The sequence below is a fragment of the Rhinolophus sinicus genome, chromosome 14, assembly GCF_057876585.1.
Source record: "Rhinolophus sinicus isolate RSI-liver-muscle chromosome 14, RSI-T2T, whole genome shotgun sequence".
Lineage (NCBI taxonomy): Eukaryota > Metazoa > Chordata > Mammalia > Chiroptera > Rhinolophidae > Rhinolophus > Rhinolophus sinicus.
In genome coordinates, this window is record NC_142514.1 from 136,575,010 (window position 1) to 136,593,258 (window position 18,249).

Consider the following 18,249-nt stretch of genomic DNA (forward strand, 5'->3'; position numbering starts at 1 on the left):
TAAACAATGCTTAGATATATTAAAAAGCCCTTACCATGGCCTAAAAGAGTTCATAGGATCTGACCTGTGACTACCTTTCCTAGCTAATTTCCTGGCATTCTTCCCCTTGTCAGTATAGTATGGTCACGTTGACCTTTTTGTTCCTTGAATGATCCAAACTCAGGCCTCACTTCAGTCCTTTGTACTCGCTGTTCCTTTTGCCTGGAATATTTCCCACAGATATTTATGTGGCTCAGTTCCTTACTTCATGCAGGTTTCTGTTCAGATGTCACCAATTCAGTTAGGCTTTTCTTGACCTGACCATCTTACCTAAAATAGCACTTCAAATACTCTGTCTTCTTACCTTGCTTTGTTTTTCTTCAGAGCACTGTTAGCTCCCTGCATTATATTATTGCTGTTTGTTCTCTTTCTCTCTTTATTATATTTAAAACCAATTTCTTTGTGTAATTTTGTATTCAATATTTGTCTCCTACTCTGGGAACTTCATGAAATCAGGGATTCTATTTTTCTTACCACTATCTCTCTCTCTCTCTCTCTCTCTCTCTCTCTCTCTCTCTCTCTCTCACACACACACACACACACACACACACAGAGGAATATCGGCTCCATGAAGGCAGGAGCTTTGTTTTTATTCACTGTCTCTCCAGTGCCTGGAATAATGCCTAGCACCTAGTAGGTGCTCAGTATGTGTTTGTTGGATGAATGAACGAATGATGACTTTAGGGTCCTGAGAGGCCACATGACTCATCGGTGGGCACGCACATAACGCCCGATGCAAGTCTCCTTCACGTCGCTCTCCCAGCCTCAACATCTTGCACCTTTTGTTACAGCAGAGGCATATAATGAATTCAGAGAAAATCTTTACTTAAGTGACTAGCTCCTCTGTGTACACTGCAGGTAGGTCAGGAGTGCAGTTATTAAATGGCCACTTCTCTTCATGCTGATAGGACTCTCACAGGATTAGATCAACCTTAATTCCTGATTACTCAATCATTTCATACTCATTTATGATCTTGAAGACTGTATAGGAATAGGCCTTTTCTAGTTTTCAAATGAACTTGGTAATAACAGCCCATGTATTGACCTTTCTCTGCTTTTATCCTCTTTCTCCCCAGCATTTCTTACACTGAAGCAATGGAGATCCTCAAGCAGGCATCCCAGAACTTCACCTTCACCCCAGAGGTAATATTTATGTGTGTGTGTGTGTTTGTGTAAAAGTGTTTCCCTCTTGTCCGTATCTTATTATTTAAAGCAATCTTATTTCTCTTACTAGCAGTGTGCAGGACTTGCTCCTCTGCACATTTCCTTTTTTTGATGTTTGCTTAACCTTGTTAAAATATTTAGAATAAAAATGATCTTGAAGAAGAATTATATCATTTGGAATAGCACTGACTAAAGCATTATAAAGAAGTTTCCAAAATTTAAGATGAAAATCCTTAAAAAGAATGGTAACCATAGTCTATTAGTGTAGAAATCAACTAGCTCAGCGTTTCCCAAAGTGTATTCTGAGTGATGTTAGCAGGTGACAGACAAAAGAGGTTCTGGGATCAAGTCCGTTTAAGCAACACGTTAAACAGGTTTCTTTTTCTGTTGAACTTCATACAGCCTTCTAATTTGTGATCCACTATGGAAAACACTGAATTGTTTGTTTTGTTTTTGTAAGAACTCCTTTATTTCTTTGGCAAGGAGATAGGTCCTGAGAGGCCACATGATTCATCAGTGGGCATGTACATAATGTCAGAAGCAAGTCTCCTTATTCCTATGCCAGCGCTTTCCTGTAATTAAAGACATTGCCAGACAAGTGGGCATAATAAGATAATGCTCAGAATATAATACCTTTGTCTTCAAACTATTCCTTGCACCAGTCCCATCCCCAGTGAAGTCTGATCGTCTTATAATTGTTCCCTGTGCTTGTTATATTTAAAATCAATTTCTTTGTGTAATTTTGTATTTAATATTTGTCTCCTACTCTGGGAACTTCATGAAGTCAGGGATTCTATTTTTCTTACCACAATATCCAATAGTGAACTATATCCAATACCTGGCACAATACCTGAGATTTAATAGGTGCATTAGTATTTGCTGAATAAATAGATGAACTGTGTTATTAAATATTCATCAAAGAGCGTCTGATATATCAGTTAACTCTTTTATTTAAAAAAAAAATTCACTGAGAACCTCCATCTAGCCAAAGATAGACTCAATATTGGAAATATTATCTTTCATCATTTAATTTCCTGAGACTTAGGAACAGTAACTGTGGAAGAAGCTCTAGGCAATATTAATAAAATCTATGATCTCGAAGTCAGTTTTTATCCACTATGGAAAGTACGTTTTGTTTTCCTGCAGGTGCTGTTCATCTGCTGAGTGCTGCTCCCTGCGACGGGGGCAGAAAGCACAGTGTTTATCTACGAACTTCAGCTTTCATCTTTCCAGGCCTTTGGATGTTCTTGTTAACATAGACTCTCTCTAGTGATCTGTGTAACCTCAGCAGACAGCTCCACACATCACTGAGCCTCAGGGGGCGGGAGCGGTTGGGAGTGACACAGGTTATTTTCAGGTCCTGCATTGTATGTTTCAGCTCTGGCTTCTTTGATCATTTCTTTTTTCTCACTACAGTGGGGTGATGACCTTCATACTGAACATGAGAAGTACCTGGTGAAGCACTGCGGCAACATACCAGTCTTTGTTATTAATTATCCATTAGCACTCAAGCCTTTCTACATGAGGGATAATGAAGATGGCCCTCAGCACACAGTAAGAAAAGAAACTAAATAAGCGGGGGGTTAGTCATCTCATAGTTTGGGTTTTTCCCTTGGTTTAATTTCATGTATCCTTTGGAATAATTTCTTAAATTCATCACTCTACACCTTCTAAAATGATAAAGTTTCTTAAAGGCACCTCTAAAAATGTGCTCCCAAAGTAGATCCCAATGTTCTATAAACATACTCCCTCATTTCTATGGCAAAGGTGTCCTTAGTTTAGCAGATGCAACTGGAGGTATGTATGGTTTTGTTTTTTAAATAACTGAAGGGAAGTAGCCTAGAGCACTGTTTCATGATGCCTGGTCTACTCTCAAGTCGAATGCTGGTTAGGGGACTGCAGAGTTGGGGGAATATACTGGCAAGAGGATAGCAATGGCACGAACAGGCACAGGAAGAGCTAGCGTGGCAGAGCAGGAGGTGCAGTACTTTGGTTCGGCTATCAAATAGAAATACTGTGCGGAGGGCTCTGGGGGGACCCAAAAGGTCTGGGCCGATTCTCCTGTCAGTTCTCCTCTGATGACCTCTTCTCCATCTGCTCTATTTAGTCTTTCTTATCCTCTGTTCTTTTATCACCCTTAACTTAAGGTGCTTTTTTATTCTTCTGGTTTTTTTCCTTTTCTTTTTTTGTTTTGTTTGTTTTTTGTCTCTTGTCTCCTTAACAAAATTATCAGTTATATGAAATAAGAATATATTTAACTCCAAATATTTATTGAATAATTATGTACTTAATGTCATTAATTATAAAAGTCTATGATACAAACATTATATTTATCTCAAAAAAGGTCCAAAAACTAAACTTTGCTGTTTGGTGCTTGTTACTTGTCTTTAGAAAAGTACCAGTAGGAAAATGTAGATCAGGGCCCTCCTATAAATAAAATGTCCCCCTCTTAAGTATACAGGGTTATCTCTTTGCGTGTACTTCCTGTTTTATGGTATTACTAAAACAATGGTGGCCACTGATTACTAGATGCCTATGAGGCAAGCATTACCATCTCATCTCTAAATCCTGAAACAACCTTGCCAAGAAACTTTCTGTTTCTCCCATTTTACAGATGAAAACGGGGGTGCAAAGAGACCCTTTGCATTTCCCAAGGCTACAGAGGTAGTAAGTGACAGAGTTAGTATTCAAACCTGATTGCCTCTGGCTCTGAAGTCTGTGTTCCTTTCCACGCTCTATCACTGCCTCAAAATCACAAATACACAGTGACATTTTAGCCATTGATTTTACTCATCCTCACCTTTCGCACAGCATTATCCAAATCCAGTGAGCAACACAATTGATTTACGACTCTTATTTTTCTTTTCCCTACCAATCCTCTAATATAATTGGTTTTGAGAAATGAATTGGCCAACAGGTTGGCAGCAAAAAATAAGTGAGACTGGGGCATAGGTTACTGAATCCTAAATAATTTAGTATTCAGCCTACATCTCAAGACAGAGGACTATGTCTGTTTCTCTTGGCTTTCTAAATTACTCCACCCAATTTCACTCCCACCTCCCCTGCCCCCCACACACCTTGTATTCTTCTCATGTAATTTCTGTAGTTTGAGCACTTCTCATTCATTCAGTTTTGCCCTTCTTACATACTCCCAGGTGAGGCTTTCCTTTTCTGTAAAAAAATTTCCTGGTTTACAAGGTCACCTTGAGCCTTCCTTTTCTGGATTTCTATAACACTTAAAGAATTAGTAAAACTGGTAGCCTTGTGTCTATTTCTTGTAGTCTCTGTATAAGTTTTGGTTTCTCAAACAAAACTCTTAACTTACTCAGGGTAGTGAATGAATTTTCTGTACCTACCATGGCACCTGCCACTCATCCCTCATTCCCTCTAATGTGACTTCCATCTTTATCATGCCACTGAAGTCGCGCTCTCTTTTTTTTTTTTTTAATTTATCGGGGTGACAATTGTTAGTAAAATTACATAGATTTCAGGTGTACAATTCTGTATTACATCATCTATAAATCCCATTGTGTGTTCACCACCCAGAGTCAGTTCTCCTTCCATCACCATATATTTGATCCCCCTTACCCTCATCTCCCACCACCCACCCCCCTCCCCCCTTACCCTCTGGCAACCACTAAACTATTGTCTGTGTCTATGAGTTTCTGTTTCTCATTTGTTTGTCTTGTTCTTTTTGAAGTCGCTCTCTTAGGGTCAGTAATACTTGTTATTTTATTAAATCCAACAGACTTTTTTTTTAAACAGGCTTGATTCACTTTATTTTTCTTGTGCAAAATTATGTGGTGGCCACAGATGGAGCCTGGGTCCTCTGCACAGAAACTCTGGCATGGGTCTTTACAAGATGGTCACTAAGTTCCTGATAGGGAGACTTGGTGAACACAGTCTCTTTCCAGAGGCCCAGGGTGAGATAGGTATAGGTCTTAGAGATGGCATCAAAGGTGGCCTGGGCGAAGTTGCCCAGGGTGGCATTGCAGCCCCTGGCTGAGGTGTAGCCATCGTCATAGGGGCCATCAGCAGCAGCTTCTTGGGCACAGGAGCTGAGACAATACCCGTGCCCCTGGTGGGGGAGAGGGAATGAGGCGCACCAGCATAGAGCCACAGCGGCTGGTCACCTTTCAGTAGACAGTGGGGCTTGCCGATCTTGTTCCCCCAGTAGCCTTGCCCCCCGCACAGGGACGATGGAGAGCTTGGCCAGGATGATGGCTTCGCGGAGGACAGTGGCGCTTAACACCCAAACCCACGTGTCCTTTGTAGTCCCCGATGGCGACAAATACCTTGCACCAGGGCCTCTGGCCAGCACAGTACTGGCATTATCTTCAAAACCTCATCCCTGAGGGATGCCTCCAGGAAAAAAAATCAATGATCTCAGATTCCTTGATGGGCAGGGAGAAGAGACAGATCTCCTCCGGGAACTTGATCTTCCTGTCCTTGAGCAGGCTGCCCAGTGTGGTGAGGGGGATCCACTCCTTGTGGTCAGCCTTGCCTCCACGCGCTCCGCAGCCCTGGCCCAGCCATGAGCCTGAGCCTGACCTCTGCCCCAGACGCCGCGGCCTCCCATTCCAGGTTCTCCAGGGCCCTGCCGCAGCGCTGGCGTCGTTTCCCGTTTGGCGTTACCTCGGAGTCCAACAGACCTTTGAGTCTTCGTTTTACTTCACCTCAGCATTATTCAGCGCTATTCATTACTTTCTTATTATTAAAATTTCCTCCTCCCTTGGCTTCTGTGACATCTCCCAGTTTTCCTCCTTACTCAGTCCATTATTCTTTCTCAGTTTCCTACATAAGTTCTTCCTCTTCTACTAACCCATTAGATGTTGGAATTTCTCTAGGCTCCATCCTAGGTCTTCTTTTCTCTTCCCATGTGAGTTCATCTGTACCCACATTTCTCTGTTTGTTTTCCAGACGCCTCAGAAATGTATATCTCTAATCCAGACTTCTCTGAGCGCTGGACTCATCACACTGCCATTTCCATATCCCAAGGGCATCTCTAACTTAACATGTCCACAACTGACCCCGGGAATTATTTCTCCTCTTCTCAGCTCCTCCCACCAAATTTAATCTTTCAGTATTCTCTGTTCATCTAATTGTACAAGCCAGGTAACTGAGCCGTTTTTGAAACCTTTGTTTCTCTTACTTCCCATATGCAAGTTGTTACTAAGCTCCGTCATTTTTTTTCTTCTAAATATATCTCACATCCATCCACTGCTCTTCATTTCCACTTTTACGTTTTTTACATTAAGATGCCATCATCTCTTGCCTGGATTACTTCAGTAACCAAGTAATGCGCCTTCCTGTGTCTGTTCTTTCTTCCTCTGGATCAGTACCCCCCATTTTAGCATGAGCTTGTAGAAAATGTAAATCTCATCTGTTATCTCCCTTCTTAAAGCCACTCAGTGGCCTCCCACTGTTGTTAAGCTAAAAGTTAAAATCCTTTGTGTGGCCTGCAAGCCCAGTGCAATCTGGCAGCCGCTGTCTTTCTTGCCTGATGTTCCGTGGTGTTCCCCTTGGCGCTCTCTGCTATGTCCACACCGCCCTTCTTCCATGTCTTCAGAACTGCAGTGCTTTCTCTCACCACACGACCTTTGTAAATAGTGTTCCCTCAATCTAACAGTCTTCTTCCCTAAGTAATTTTAATTATTCTCCAGATCTCCACTCAGTCATCATTTCCTCAGAGAAACCTTCCTTGACCCTCCAGACTGAATCAGACCCTGTCAGACACTACAGTGGTGCCATATTAAATTTCAGACGCAGAGCTACTGATTCTTACTCCATCATAATCCTTAACACAGTTGTAATTTTACGTGTATTTGTATGACTTCTTAGTTCATGACTCTTTCTTCTATGCCAAAGGACTTAAAAACAACCTTTTCAATCATCGATGTATCTCTAGTGCCCAGTATAATGTCTGGGGCATAGCAGTCTCCTCATATCTATTTGGTGATGGATAGGTGATTGGATGGATGGGTGAATCCAGCCCAACACAGTTTTAGACAAAGAGTGGATAAGTAGTGAGTGAGTGACTTGATTTGTTAAGGACATTTCTGGGAAGCTAGAGCTGCTTTTACTGTAAAATTTTTGACTAATAACAACATGGCTTAAAGGAAAGTCCAGTGGCTTTAGAGTCAGACATTCTTGAGTTCAAGCCCCAGGTCGATGTGTTATAAACTGTGTGATCTTAGATAAACCATCTCATCTCTTTGAGTCTTAGTTTTCCAATCTGTAAAAATAAGATGATAATATTTTCCAGAGTTGTGGGGATTAAATTAGATAATATATGAAAAGTACACAGCAGGGTGTTTGAGGTGGTAGATAGTTAATAAGTGGGAAGCCCTCTCGCCTTCTAAATTTTGATAAAATCTTTACTGTGATAAAGCACAATAATGTTAAAATATATGTGTGTGTGTGTGTTACCACATCATAACATGCTCTTACATATGATTCCTTAAAAGGCATTTCTCTCAGACTGCAGTCACAAATATTTCTTACCTTTAAAAGTACCAGGAGGCCTTCATTAAGATGTCTCTCAGCTGTATCTCACAGCTTGAAACCTAAAAGCCTCATAATGGGACTTCAGCGTACTTATATAATTTCTGCAGTGCTGTAGCATATAGCTTCTCAGAGCTAAATTACTGAAATACAATTTATTTAAACTATATACATTAGACATAGATTATAACACTGATTCATTAGCAACCTAGATTTCTTTTCAACCCACTTGTATGAAGTGCCTGCTTCCACCCCTGCTGTTTTTCAGTGGTGAATGAACAGGCTTTTGGCCAAATGACTAAATTCTGTGTTTCTTTTAGTAGAACTATAATAACAGTTGTTGGTAGGGTTGTAAGAGTTTCTGTAATTGGTGTGATGCAATCTAAAAAAATTACAACAGGTGTGTTTCACAGGTGCTTTCTCTAGGGAATCCAAAAAGAACCGTAAGGAAATGTTTAACCTACATTTGTAACGTTTGGCCAGAGGTAATAAATAGTAAAATGGTATCTTTTTACAGTTACAGTTTCTTTTTCTTTCTTTCTTCCCCCACCCCCTCCAACACACACACACACACACACACACACACACACACACACACACACAGATATGCACTATGTTATAATGAAAACTACACTGAACTGAGAAGTTAGCAGTGCTGGCTTTGAAATTTAGCTCTCTTCTTTGTTAGCTGTATGACCTTAGGCAACTTTCTCCAATCTCTGAGCCTCAATTTGTCTCTCTATACCTTGTTTCCCCGAAAATAAGACCTAGCCGGACCATCAGCTCTAAGGCATCTTTTGGAGCAAAAATTAATATGACCCAGTCTTACTTTACTATAAAACCGGGTTTTATCTAACATAATATAAGACTGCGTCTTATATTAATTTTTGCTCCAAAAGATGCATTAGAGCTGATGGTCCTGCTAGATCTTATTTTTGGGGAAACATGGTAAAATCAGAGAATTGGATTAGATGATCTCCAAGGTACTAACCAGCTCTAAGATTCTCTGATTTCAGGTAGCCTAAGGTTTTCCTTATTTGGATATATATAAGAACAACTTGTAAATTACCAAATGTTGTGCGGGAGACCCTGCTCGCTGCGCCATTTGTCATGTATGGCGGCCTGCGGGGTCTCTGGTCCCGCTCCCCACATAAGAACGCAGGATATGGCTAGGCCAGAAAGGAACACCCACGAAGCCATAGGTAGGGGAGTCATACCACTATAGTCTCACTGGAGGCTGGGTTCACACGACCTGCGACCTGCTGTCCGCTTCTCTGCCTGCCAACCGACCTACTCACTGACTCGACTCTCGACTCGACTCCCAACTCTCCAACCAGCGCAGCCGTGGCAGTTATAGCTGTGGCTAATTGGCCGTCAGCTGTGGCCGGTTAGCCAATTAGCCACTGATATAACTGCCGCGGCTCTGCTGGTTGGAGAGTTGGGAGTAGAGTCGAGTCAGTGAGTCGGTCGGTTGGCAGGCAGAGAAGCGGACAGCAGGTCGCAGGTGGTGTGAACCCAGCCTCCAGTGAGACTATAGTGGTATGACTCCCCTACCTATGGCTCCATGGGTGTTCCTTTCTGGCCTAGCCATATCCTGCGTTCTTATGTGGGGAGCGGGACCAGAGACCCCGCAGGCCGTCTCGCATGACACCAAATATGTTTGATGATTTGAAGGGAACAGGTCATGGACCTACGTAAAAATGAATCCAAGCAAACATGCAAAATGCCATATGCCCCTGAGTTTGGGTCCCTGAGTAAGTCCCCCAAAAAACAGGTGGCAAATATTTAGCTAGGCAAATGGCTTCACAGAGGAGAATATCCACTCATTCCAACCATGTGTGATAAGGAAAAAGTCACTGCCCAGCAGTTCTTAATGAGATGCCAAAATCACCAGATAATGTTCTCATTTTAAAAATTATATCAATTATATTATTACTTAGCAAATCATAAAACTGTAAGCATTAGTGGGCATTCAATAAAGTACATATTGTGAAGTCAGCTTGGAAGGAAGAATACTCACCCAAGGGATATCCAGTGAATTTCCCTGGGCTGGGGCTAATTAGCTGATCTGCATCAAATAGTAACAGTGATAAGTAGTAATTTAAACCAATAGTAATAGTGATAAAAGAAAGCGCCAGTTTTTCCCATATCTAATGACCATCGTGGGATATTTATGTCAAAATTGAAAGTATGCATTTTAGTCCATCTGAAATGCTTCCAGACCAGCTGTTTTCCTAGCCAAATTCCATTTTCAGTCTCTGCTACCTGAAGCCCATCTGCATCTTGATATTGTCACACCTGGAAAGCTCTTTCTCAGCTGTGCCTCATTGTTTTTAGGGACACAATACTGTCTGTGTCAGCAGTTAGAGCAAAAGCTCATAGAGGCTGAAACCACAAACATGTTTCCTATGGTTTGTGAAACATTCTTCTTTTGAAAATAGTATGTAATGTTGCTTCCTTATTGGTACAGCCTCCGAGAAGCCTATGAGACTAGGGAGGTGTTCAATTTGTGTTTTTCATCAATATTTAAAAATACTGAGATACGTAGGCAGAGAGGTATCAGAGGAAGGGACATTAAACTTTTGCCCCTTCTCTTTGAACTTCGCATGGGAAGGATAATGTATGAAAGACTTTGTTCCTGTCTAGCCTGTTTGTTTTTCAAGTCAAGGTCTGAGTTTTATTTTCAGTACATTGATTGAAATCTAAGAGTCAAAAAGGAATATCATAAATAGAGACCAGAGCTTGTTCAGCTTGAATACCAACACAGACTATTTCTAGATAGCGTGCTGCTGCAGCTGTGTGACTTAGGCAAAATCAGAACCAGTACACAGTGGAGGAAGACGTGCTAGGCAGCAGTCTGGCCTCGAAGATGTGCCCAGAACGGAATAAGTTTTGTTTAAGACTAGGGAAGTTAGCGAAGAGGGTAGTAAAATTATCTATAGCCTGCCTTATCTGTGTAGGAGGGTGAACGAACAGAAGAACGAGAGTCCTTCCTCTTATTTCACGTCTCCTCGATCTGCACAGGGACACAATGGAGATTTTAACTACAGAAGTGGTCAGATTTGGTCTCCTTGAAAAGAACATGTCACGATGCAGCCAGTGAATTCTCACTTTCCCTAACCAAGGACAGGATTGCTCAGCCCTTGGCTCTGTAAAGCAGCCTTAGATTCCTGTAAACCACAAACCTCCCAGCACATAAAGGCAAATGGTATTCACCAGCTGATGTCCTAGGAAGCTTACTTGTTTCCAACCTGTTTGCACTCTTAACCACCCCCTCACCGCCCATCACTGGGCAAACACCCAACCAAGGTTTTCTCATTACTTCTTTTTCATTTCAATTACAGTTGACATTCAATATTATTTTATATTTGTTTCAGGGTTACAGGCTAGTGGTTAGACATATATATAATTGATGAAGTGATCTCCCAATTAGTCTAGTACCCACCTGGCACGATACATAGTTTTTACAATATTGACTATATTCCCTATGCACTGTACTTTACATGCCTGTGACTATTTTGTGTTTCTCATTACTTTTTAAGAAAGTTGTGTGATTCCCACATTTTACATTTTGTGCACCCTTGTGTCATAGTTTATGTTATGTCTGGAAGTGCCTTTTACCTCCACGAGAGCCCTGGAGAAACAGGTGGTTTCCGTAGTATTTAGCCCAGTTGTTACCAGGGGGAGACATAAGCTAGGAGAAACCTACCTGGAATCGCTACCCTAACTAAAAGGTATGGAAATTAAGGAGATTATTCTAGTGACTGTTAGGGAATGCAGTATTTTTTATATCTTACCAGAAGGAAGTGCAGCTCTGTGTATACCAAATGTGAATGTCTTTATTTATAGTTGAGGAGTACTTTATTATAGCTTCTCAGAAAGTGTGCAGACTCTCTAGATAGACTGGAGGATATCATTATAAAAGAAAATCAGGAAGTATAAGAATCTGACATGGTTGAAAGGAAACTAAACCTAAAGTAAAAGAAAAGAAGTTTATGTGGAGGAAGAGAACGAGGCCTTTGTGGACCTTTCTTCACAAAGAGATAAATCTGTCCTTGATTAAAAAACAAAAAAGAAAGAAAGAAAACAGTACCCGTTTGTCATAGAACATTTATTGGGCATTGTGAAGGAATGCCTTACTCAAAATAAACAGATCTCTTAAAGAGGAGAAGCAACTTTATTAACTATGTCAAGAAAACATACAGGGAATTCACCCACCTGAGAGTGTGAATTTTCAGACCATTTAGACTAAGAAAGGACATAAATGTGTTACGTCATATCAGAAAATTAGTAGTGATATGGGACTTTACCAAGATGTCTTCTAAAATTTTTACTCAGCTAAAATAGGCAATTTTGGTAAGTTCTTTTCTGTAATTTTGGTTAAGTTCCTAGAGTACAGAGCAAGAAAAGAGGGGCCTACTATCCTGATTTTAATTCTAACTGACAATGAGGAATTGGTGGGAGAGTAGAGAGGAAGAGTCCAGGCAGGTGGGGGAAAAGTGACATGGTAAACTGTTTTATGGTACATAAGTATTAATAGTTTCCACTCCTCCTTCAGAGGGAATTATACTGCCTTGCTCCACTGACATGAGCTTTAGTAACTTGCATTGGCTAAAGAACTGTGAGCAAACGGAACCTACATGCCTTACTTCTGGACAAATGCTTCTAGTACGTAGTCATCTGAGCTCTTTTTCCATCTGTCACAGATCAGCAGTACCTCAGAAAGAGGCTTTTTCATCAGCTTCAAACCAGGATGGACATGTAGCATAAGTTTTTGAAAGCCGATTCGTTGTTGTAAAGCAGTGCTTCTCAGTCGGGTAATTTTGTTTCCCGCCACCCCCACCCAGTAGACAATTTTGGTTGTCACAACTAGGGGAGCACAACTGACATCTGGTGAACGAGGCCAGGTGTGCTGCTGAACATCCCACAATGCACAGGACAGGCCCTCACGACAGAATTATCTGGCCAAAAAATGTCACTGATGCTAAGATTGAGAAACCCTGTTTTAAGCTTCTGGACTTATTTGTTAATACAGCATAACCTAACCTATCCTGATTAATATAGTGACTACCATACTAATTTCATAATAGCCAATGTGGAAATAGTTGGGCTTAACCAGTTAGTACCTTGGTTACTAGGAAGACAGGTTTGAAATAAATCCAGAAAGAAAAAAAAGTAGATATCATGCTATGGCATAAGATTTTAAAAGGAATCTCAAAAAGTTCAGCAGCTTCCAGTAATACAGCATTACTGTGCAGTTGCAAATATTCCAGATAAGCAAAAACCAGATACAAAGGTCTAAAACCAGTATGGTTGCATATTGAATTCTGCAGTGAACTCAAAATGTTAAAGGAGGTTCGTAATCAAAGATAAATATCAATTTTTTACACTCCTCCAAAAATAGCATTAAAAAAACCAAAGGTCCGAAATTAGTACAATTTAGACCTGCAAAAAGTGCTAAGATCCCAAAAGGGTTTTGTTTTGCTATATTTGTTTGTTGTGCTTGTTTTAGTTGCATTATTAGCAAGACCAAGCAAGAAATGGATCTCTCTTGTTTGATGCCTATGGACTAACAGAGAAAGCAGAACAACTCATCATGGGTTGCCTCATTCCCTCATCACTGGCCACCAGCCTCAGCTGGACTACCTACTTCCTGTTCTCCCATGATAGCTGATTCTCCAGCATCTTTTTCTGAGGCAGTGGCCCTATTTAGCTCTGCCTCTTAAAGCTTTCCATGTACTTGCAGTATCAGAAGCAATTACTGCCCTGCTTTGTGGCTTGGAATTGCCCCAACTTCAAAACCTTGGAAACAAATGATAGATTTTATTTATTTATTTTTTTAAAAAAAATTTTTCTTGGCTGACATAAATGATAGATTTTAGATATACCTATTCCTTTTTAATAGTCAGAGCTACACAAGGAGGGAATGCTATATTTCAACAGTGGTGGTTCCCAGTCTTTAAATATTTTCAAGTGAAGGCCAGAGAGCCGCTTGGTTGTCTATTCTCTTCCAACCCCGATTGCCTGTAATTTTCAATTAAAAACTCTCAATTGAAGTTAAGAACAAATTTTTCATCATGTGTCTCAACTCTTAGCATGTTTTAGCCATGTCTAAAAGCAAGATACTAGTAAATAAAGAAGCCAGTCCTTCTGTAGCCATAAAAACTCTCTTGAATCTTCTCCTTTCTCTATGAATTGTCTAGCCCCTGAGAGCTTCCTCGTCATATTAGTAAGCCTTTTTTGTCCACCTAGCCAAAGCTGCTTGTTTCATTACCTGCTATCATGTCTGAATCACCAAATCCACATTCTAAAATACCTGCTTGTTCATTGTTGGCCCCGAAATTGAAGAATCACTAAGCAGTGCTAGTACAACAAAGATGTGTTTGTACACTTACTTACTCCTCACCAGATTATTGAGCCGTAGGATATCGAAGAAAAGTAGAAGCCATTAGTGAATTTCTGTTCTCCCTCACTCTAATTCAGCCGAGTGACTGATGAAAATCATGCCTGTGTGTCCTCTTTTAATGATGGTACTGCGGATGAGGTATACAGCATTTGGAGCAGATTCTTGAATTACTATATTTTTTATTAATCTCAGTTATTCATAAAGTATATCTCAATCAAAAGTTCTGAAATCAAAACAAGGGGATGGTTTAATAGTAAAGTGAGGCAAAGTTTAAGAAAAGGTCTTGTACTATTCCATTTAAAAATTAAAATGTGCTGTATGGATTTCTAATTTTTCATTTATTGCATTAAATCTTTCTTAGTTTTGTGCCTTCATGTTCTTGGTCTTAAAAATGTCTACCCCTTCCCCTCAAAAGAATTGTCAAGTCACAGGATAATGCGGAAAGCAAGGAAACATTCTCGAAAATGAAATATTACTAGTAATTAAAGAAGTACAAATTAAAAAGTTACCATTTTCCCTCTTAAGTGTTTTTGTTGTTTTCTTATTACAAAAGTATAACATCATTATAGTAAAAAATAAAATATAAATAAGAGAAAAGTCACAGTGACAACACAATTAACATCTTATTATATAGATGTCAGTCTTTTTTCTATCCATGTATGAAATTTATGTAATAGTCTCCTATTGATTTTAAGTAATGCTTTACTGAACATCCTGCACATTAATCTTATTTTTCCATCTCTGATTATTTTGTTAAAACTAACTCCTATAATAGAACTACTATTGCTGAGTCAAAGCATATTGCATTTTTAAGGCTTTTGGTTATCTTTTGCCAAATTGCTGACCAGAAAGGTTGTTATCAAATGTATGAGAGTATTGCTTTACTCATTCTCTAATCCATATTGTTTATGTTGTTTTCTTATCTTCTCCATTTTGTTAACTCCAAAATGGTATCTAATGGTTTTAATTTGTACTTCTTTGATTAATAATCAGAACATATTTTACATGTCTCAATAAAATACTACAAATTAAAGAAAAATCTCTGTTGCCACATTATAAGAGAAAACAAACACACACATACCCCTGAATGTTCAACAAAAGGAAAGGAGTTAAATGTAAACTATGACTCCTAAACAATAAACTGTGCAGCTATTAAAACATTAAGTATGCAAAGTACTTGAACTGACATAGGGAAAATATTTATTGTGTAATATTAGACATTAGAATGGTAAATTTTTATATGTAATTTAAATCTGTACCCTTTAAATGTATAAGAAAAAAACCTGAAAGAAAATATGCCAATATGTAATTCCTTCTGCGTGGTGGTAGGTGATTTTTAATCTTTCATAATTTTTAATATTTTCCACATTTTTTATAATTAACATTTATATCACATTTATGAAGAGAACACATTTTTGTTAAATACACTGCATAAATGGTGCAAGAGAGGAGAGGAAACCGTCCACCAGCAATTTGTGTAGCATGTAGTCTAAACATAATATTAAACATTTGATATTGAAACGGAGCATGAACAGGTAATGTAAATGAGATTCTGATAAGCAGTTAACACGGTTGTCAAAATGTTAAAAGTTCTACTTGCTTGAGAAGCTGACAATTGTTGGAATCCCCTGAAAATGTAATCTTTATGACTTATTTTTTCTTTTTAGGTTGCTGCTGTTGATCTTCTGGTTCCTGGAGTTGGAGAGCTCTTTGGAGGAAGCCTCCGAGAAGAACGGTACCATTTCTTAGAGCAGCGACTGGCCAGGTATTGGTCAGACCTAAAGAAACGAAGTTCAGAAATTGGGGATGAGGCACTCAAAGGCAGTCATGGCAAAATAACAGAGAGCAACAGCTCATAGGCCTCAGCACCTCACACACCAGAACCTCAAATTCTAAGTGACCTTGAACAAGTTTTTGCTTGACCTTCCTGAGCTTCCTTTTCATAAAGACTGGAACTGTTTTATGAAACAAGGCCACAATAAAATTTGCTCATTATTTGTATATATCTCTTCCTATGGAAATGGCTTTTTTTTTTTAAGTTAATGATAAGAGAGGGAAATTTCCCCCTTAAAGATTGTCCTTCATTTTTATTTTTCTCTTCCACGCGTTCTTTTTTATTTACTCTAAATTATGATTTGCAGACTCCTGTAGGGATATAAAGAAAGATAAGCTCTGAACCATAAGATAAAGATGGAAAAAGTAAAGATGGAGAAAGATACAAAAATATCTGCTAAGCTAGCATTTAGAATAAGCAGTTTTTCCTTCCTCAGGTTTTCTACATTGTGCAAGGGTCTTGATTTAACTATTTGAATAACTCATTTTAACTTGCTGTTTGAGACCTGGGAATGAATCCATAAACACACAGAAAATGTTTTGGAGAAGTAGGGAATCATGTTCCTAATTGAACTACCACTCCTATATATGCATGGTCTGCCAACAAACTATAATAACTTCCTAAACTAAGGTTATAAACCTCTGTTTTCCATGGTTTCCACTTTTGCTGTACCCAACTTTCAAAAAAAAAAAAAAAAAAGCTTTCCCATGTTGAAGACATATTCCTTTTGTCCTGGGTTTCATAGTAATCTGGAAAAGCCATAATTGTTTGAAAATATCCCGTTAAATTAGCATTTGTAAGGCCTTTTCCTAATGGAAAAATGCTTAAAAAGTTGATGCTTTTCCAACATCCCAACCTATAAATCTGTTGAGTAACTTGGTTTTGTAAGCCTAATTATATGAACTGCTCTATTTGGTTACGATCCAGAGGAAAGGGGATAAATATGTTCTGGGAGGACCCTTTTTTCATCAGATTACTAACTCCTTACTATTGCCATAGTGTTAGAAAGTCCTGGGAAAATCATGAAATTGAAGTTAAGGTCAAACTCCTTAGATGGAAAGAATTTAAAGATTCTCTGGGTTTTTTTGTTTTTTTTTAAGCACAATAAAAATCACACATGGCAAGAAACCTCATCTGTTGAAAGATTAATTGGTCTGTTTTCTTTGCTTGCTTCCTTCCTTCAGGAAACCTTTCCTCATAACATTAAATGTTTACCTAGTATCTGATAATATCCAAATTTATCTTTCCAAATGAAATGCATATATGTGTTTCCCTCTCTTAGGTATCTGTGACTTCTATTTATGTGTTCTATATTTTTGCGTATTGGAGTTTTTCATCATCCTGATCACTTAAGATATACTGTGGTCCCAAACACTTTTTTAAAGGGCTTAAATTAATTTTGATGAGTACTGACAGCTTAAAACTTTACTAACATTTCTCAAATTGGCAAAATCCAATTAGAAACCACATTTTGAAGGTAGCCTCAGCATCTATATTTTTGTTTCAGTGTTATAGAATGAAAGGTTTGTCTGTGTAGCCCTTGTTTATGTATGCCTCCCAACAACCTTAAGTAGCGGTAATAGTGCTTTCCTTATGTCATAGGACAATAAGCTCATCTCAAATGAACCCCTTCTTTTGGGCTCTGGACCATACTTTCTTTCTATAACATGTATTATTTATGCCACTTATTTGATGATACCTGGGACTATTGTTTAACTCACCTTTCTTACCATGTAATGAAGGTTTAGCTACTCAGATATATTGCATGTTATTTGAGAGCACAAGTTTTGGTGTGTACATCTTTATAAAGAGCACATAACCCAGAATAAATGGTGATTAGTATGTTTATCTTATTACCATTCTCTGAAAGAATTTTATTTTCCTTTCACAGATCAGGACTGACAGAAGCCTACCAATGGTAAGAATGCAGCCCCTAATGATTTTTATTCTAGCTGTTGGTCTGCGCATTGCATAGTGTTTGCTTGTATTCCCAGGGCACTATGGAAGAGTGTTAAGAGCAATGCACAGCTTCTCAGATTACTTATTCCCTTTGAGTCCTTGAAAAATAGTAATAATAATGGCTGCCATTTATGTATTATTGTATGCCAAATAACTGTTAAAAATTTGATGTACATTATCTCCTGTAATCATAATACTCTCTGCGCTAGGTACCATTCTCATCCCCTTTGCTACTCCTCCAGACCTGAGGCCTGGAGATGTTAACTAACTTAACCAAGAGCACACAGTTAGAAGCATCGAGCTGGGACTTTGTTCCCAACCATTATCCTTCAGTTTCTCTGTG

The 18,249-nt window shown here is 39.1% G+C and overlaps 1 protein-coding gene and 1 pseudogene across 2 annotated transcripts in view; one reads left to right on the forward strand and one right to left on the reverse strand.

Moving 5' to 3' along the window:
• The window catches only part of NARS2 (asparaginyl-tRNA synthetase 2, mitochondrial), a 130,919-nt gene that overhangs the window by 109,589 nt on the left and 3,081 nt on the right, over positions 1-18,249 (forward strand). The window contains exons 10-13 of one of the 2 annotated variants that reach the window (XM_019726379.3): positions 1,116-1,182; positions 2,620-2,757; positions 15,781-15,878; positions 17,839-17,865. In XM_019726379.3, coding sequence (XP_019581938.3) covers positions 1,116-1,182; positions 2,620-2,757; positions 15,781-15,878; positions 17,839-17,865 — 330 coding nt within the window. The remainder of the gene's footprint in view (positions 1-1,115; positions 1,183-2,619; positions 2,758-15,780; positions 15,879-17,838; positions 17,866-18,249) is intronic. The other variant, XM_074335705.2, reaches the window with a different exon arrangement.
• On the reverse strand, positions 5,000-5,782 carry LOC141572491 (small ribosomal subunit protein uS5 pseudogene; annotated as a pseudogene).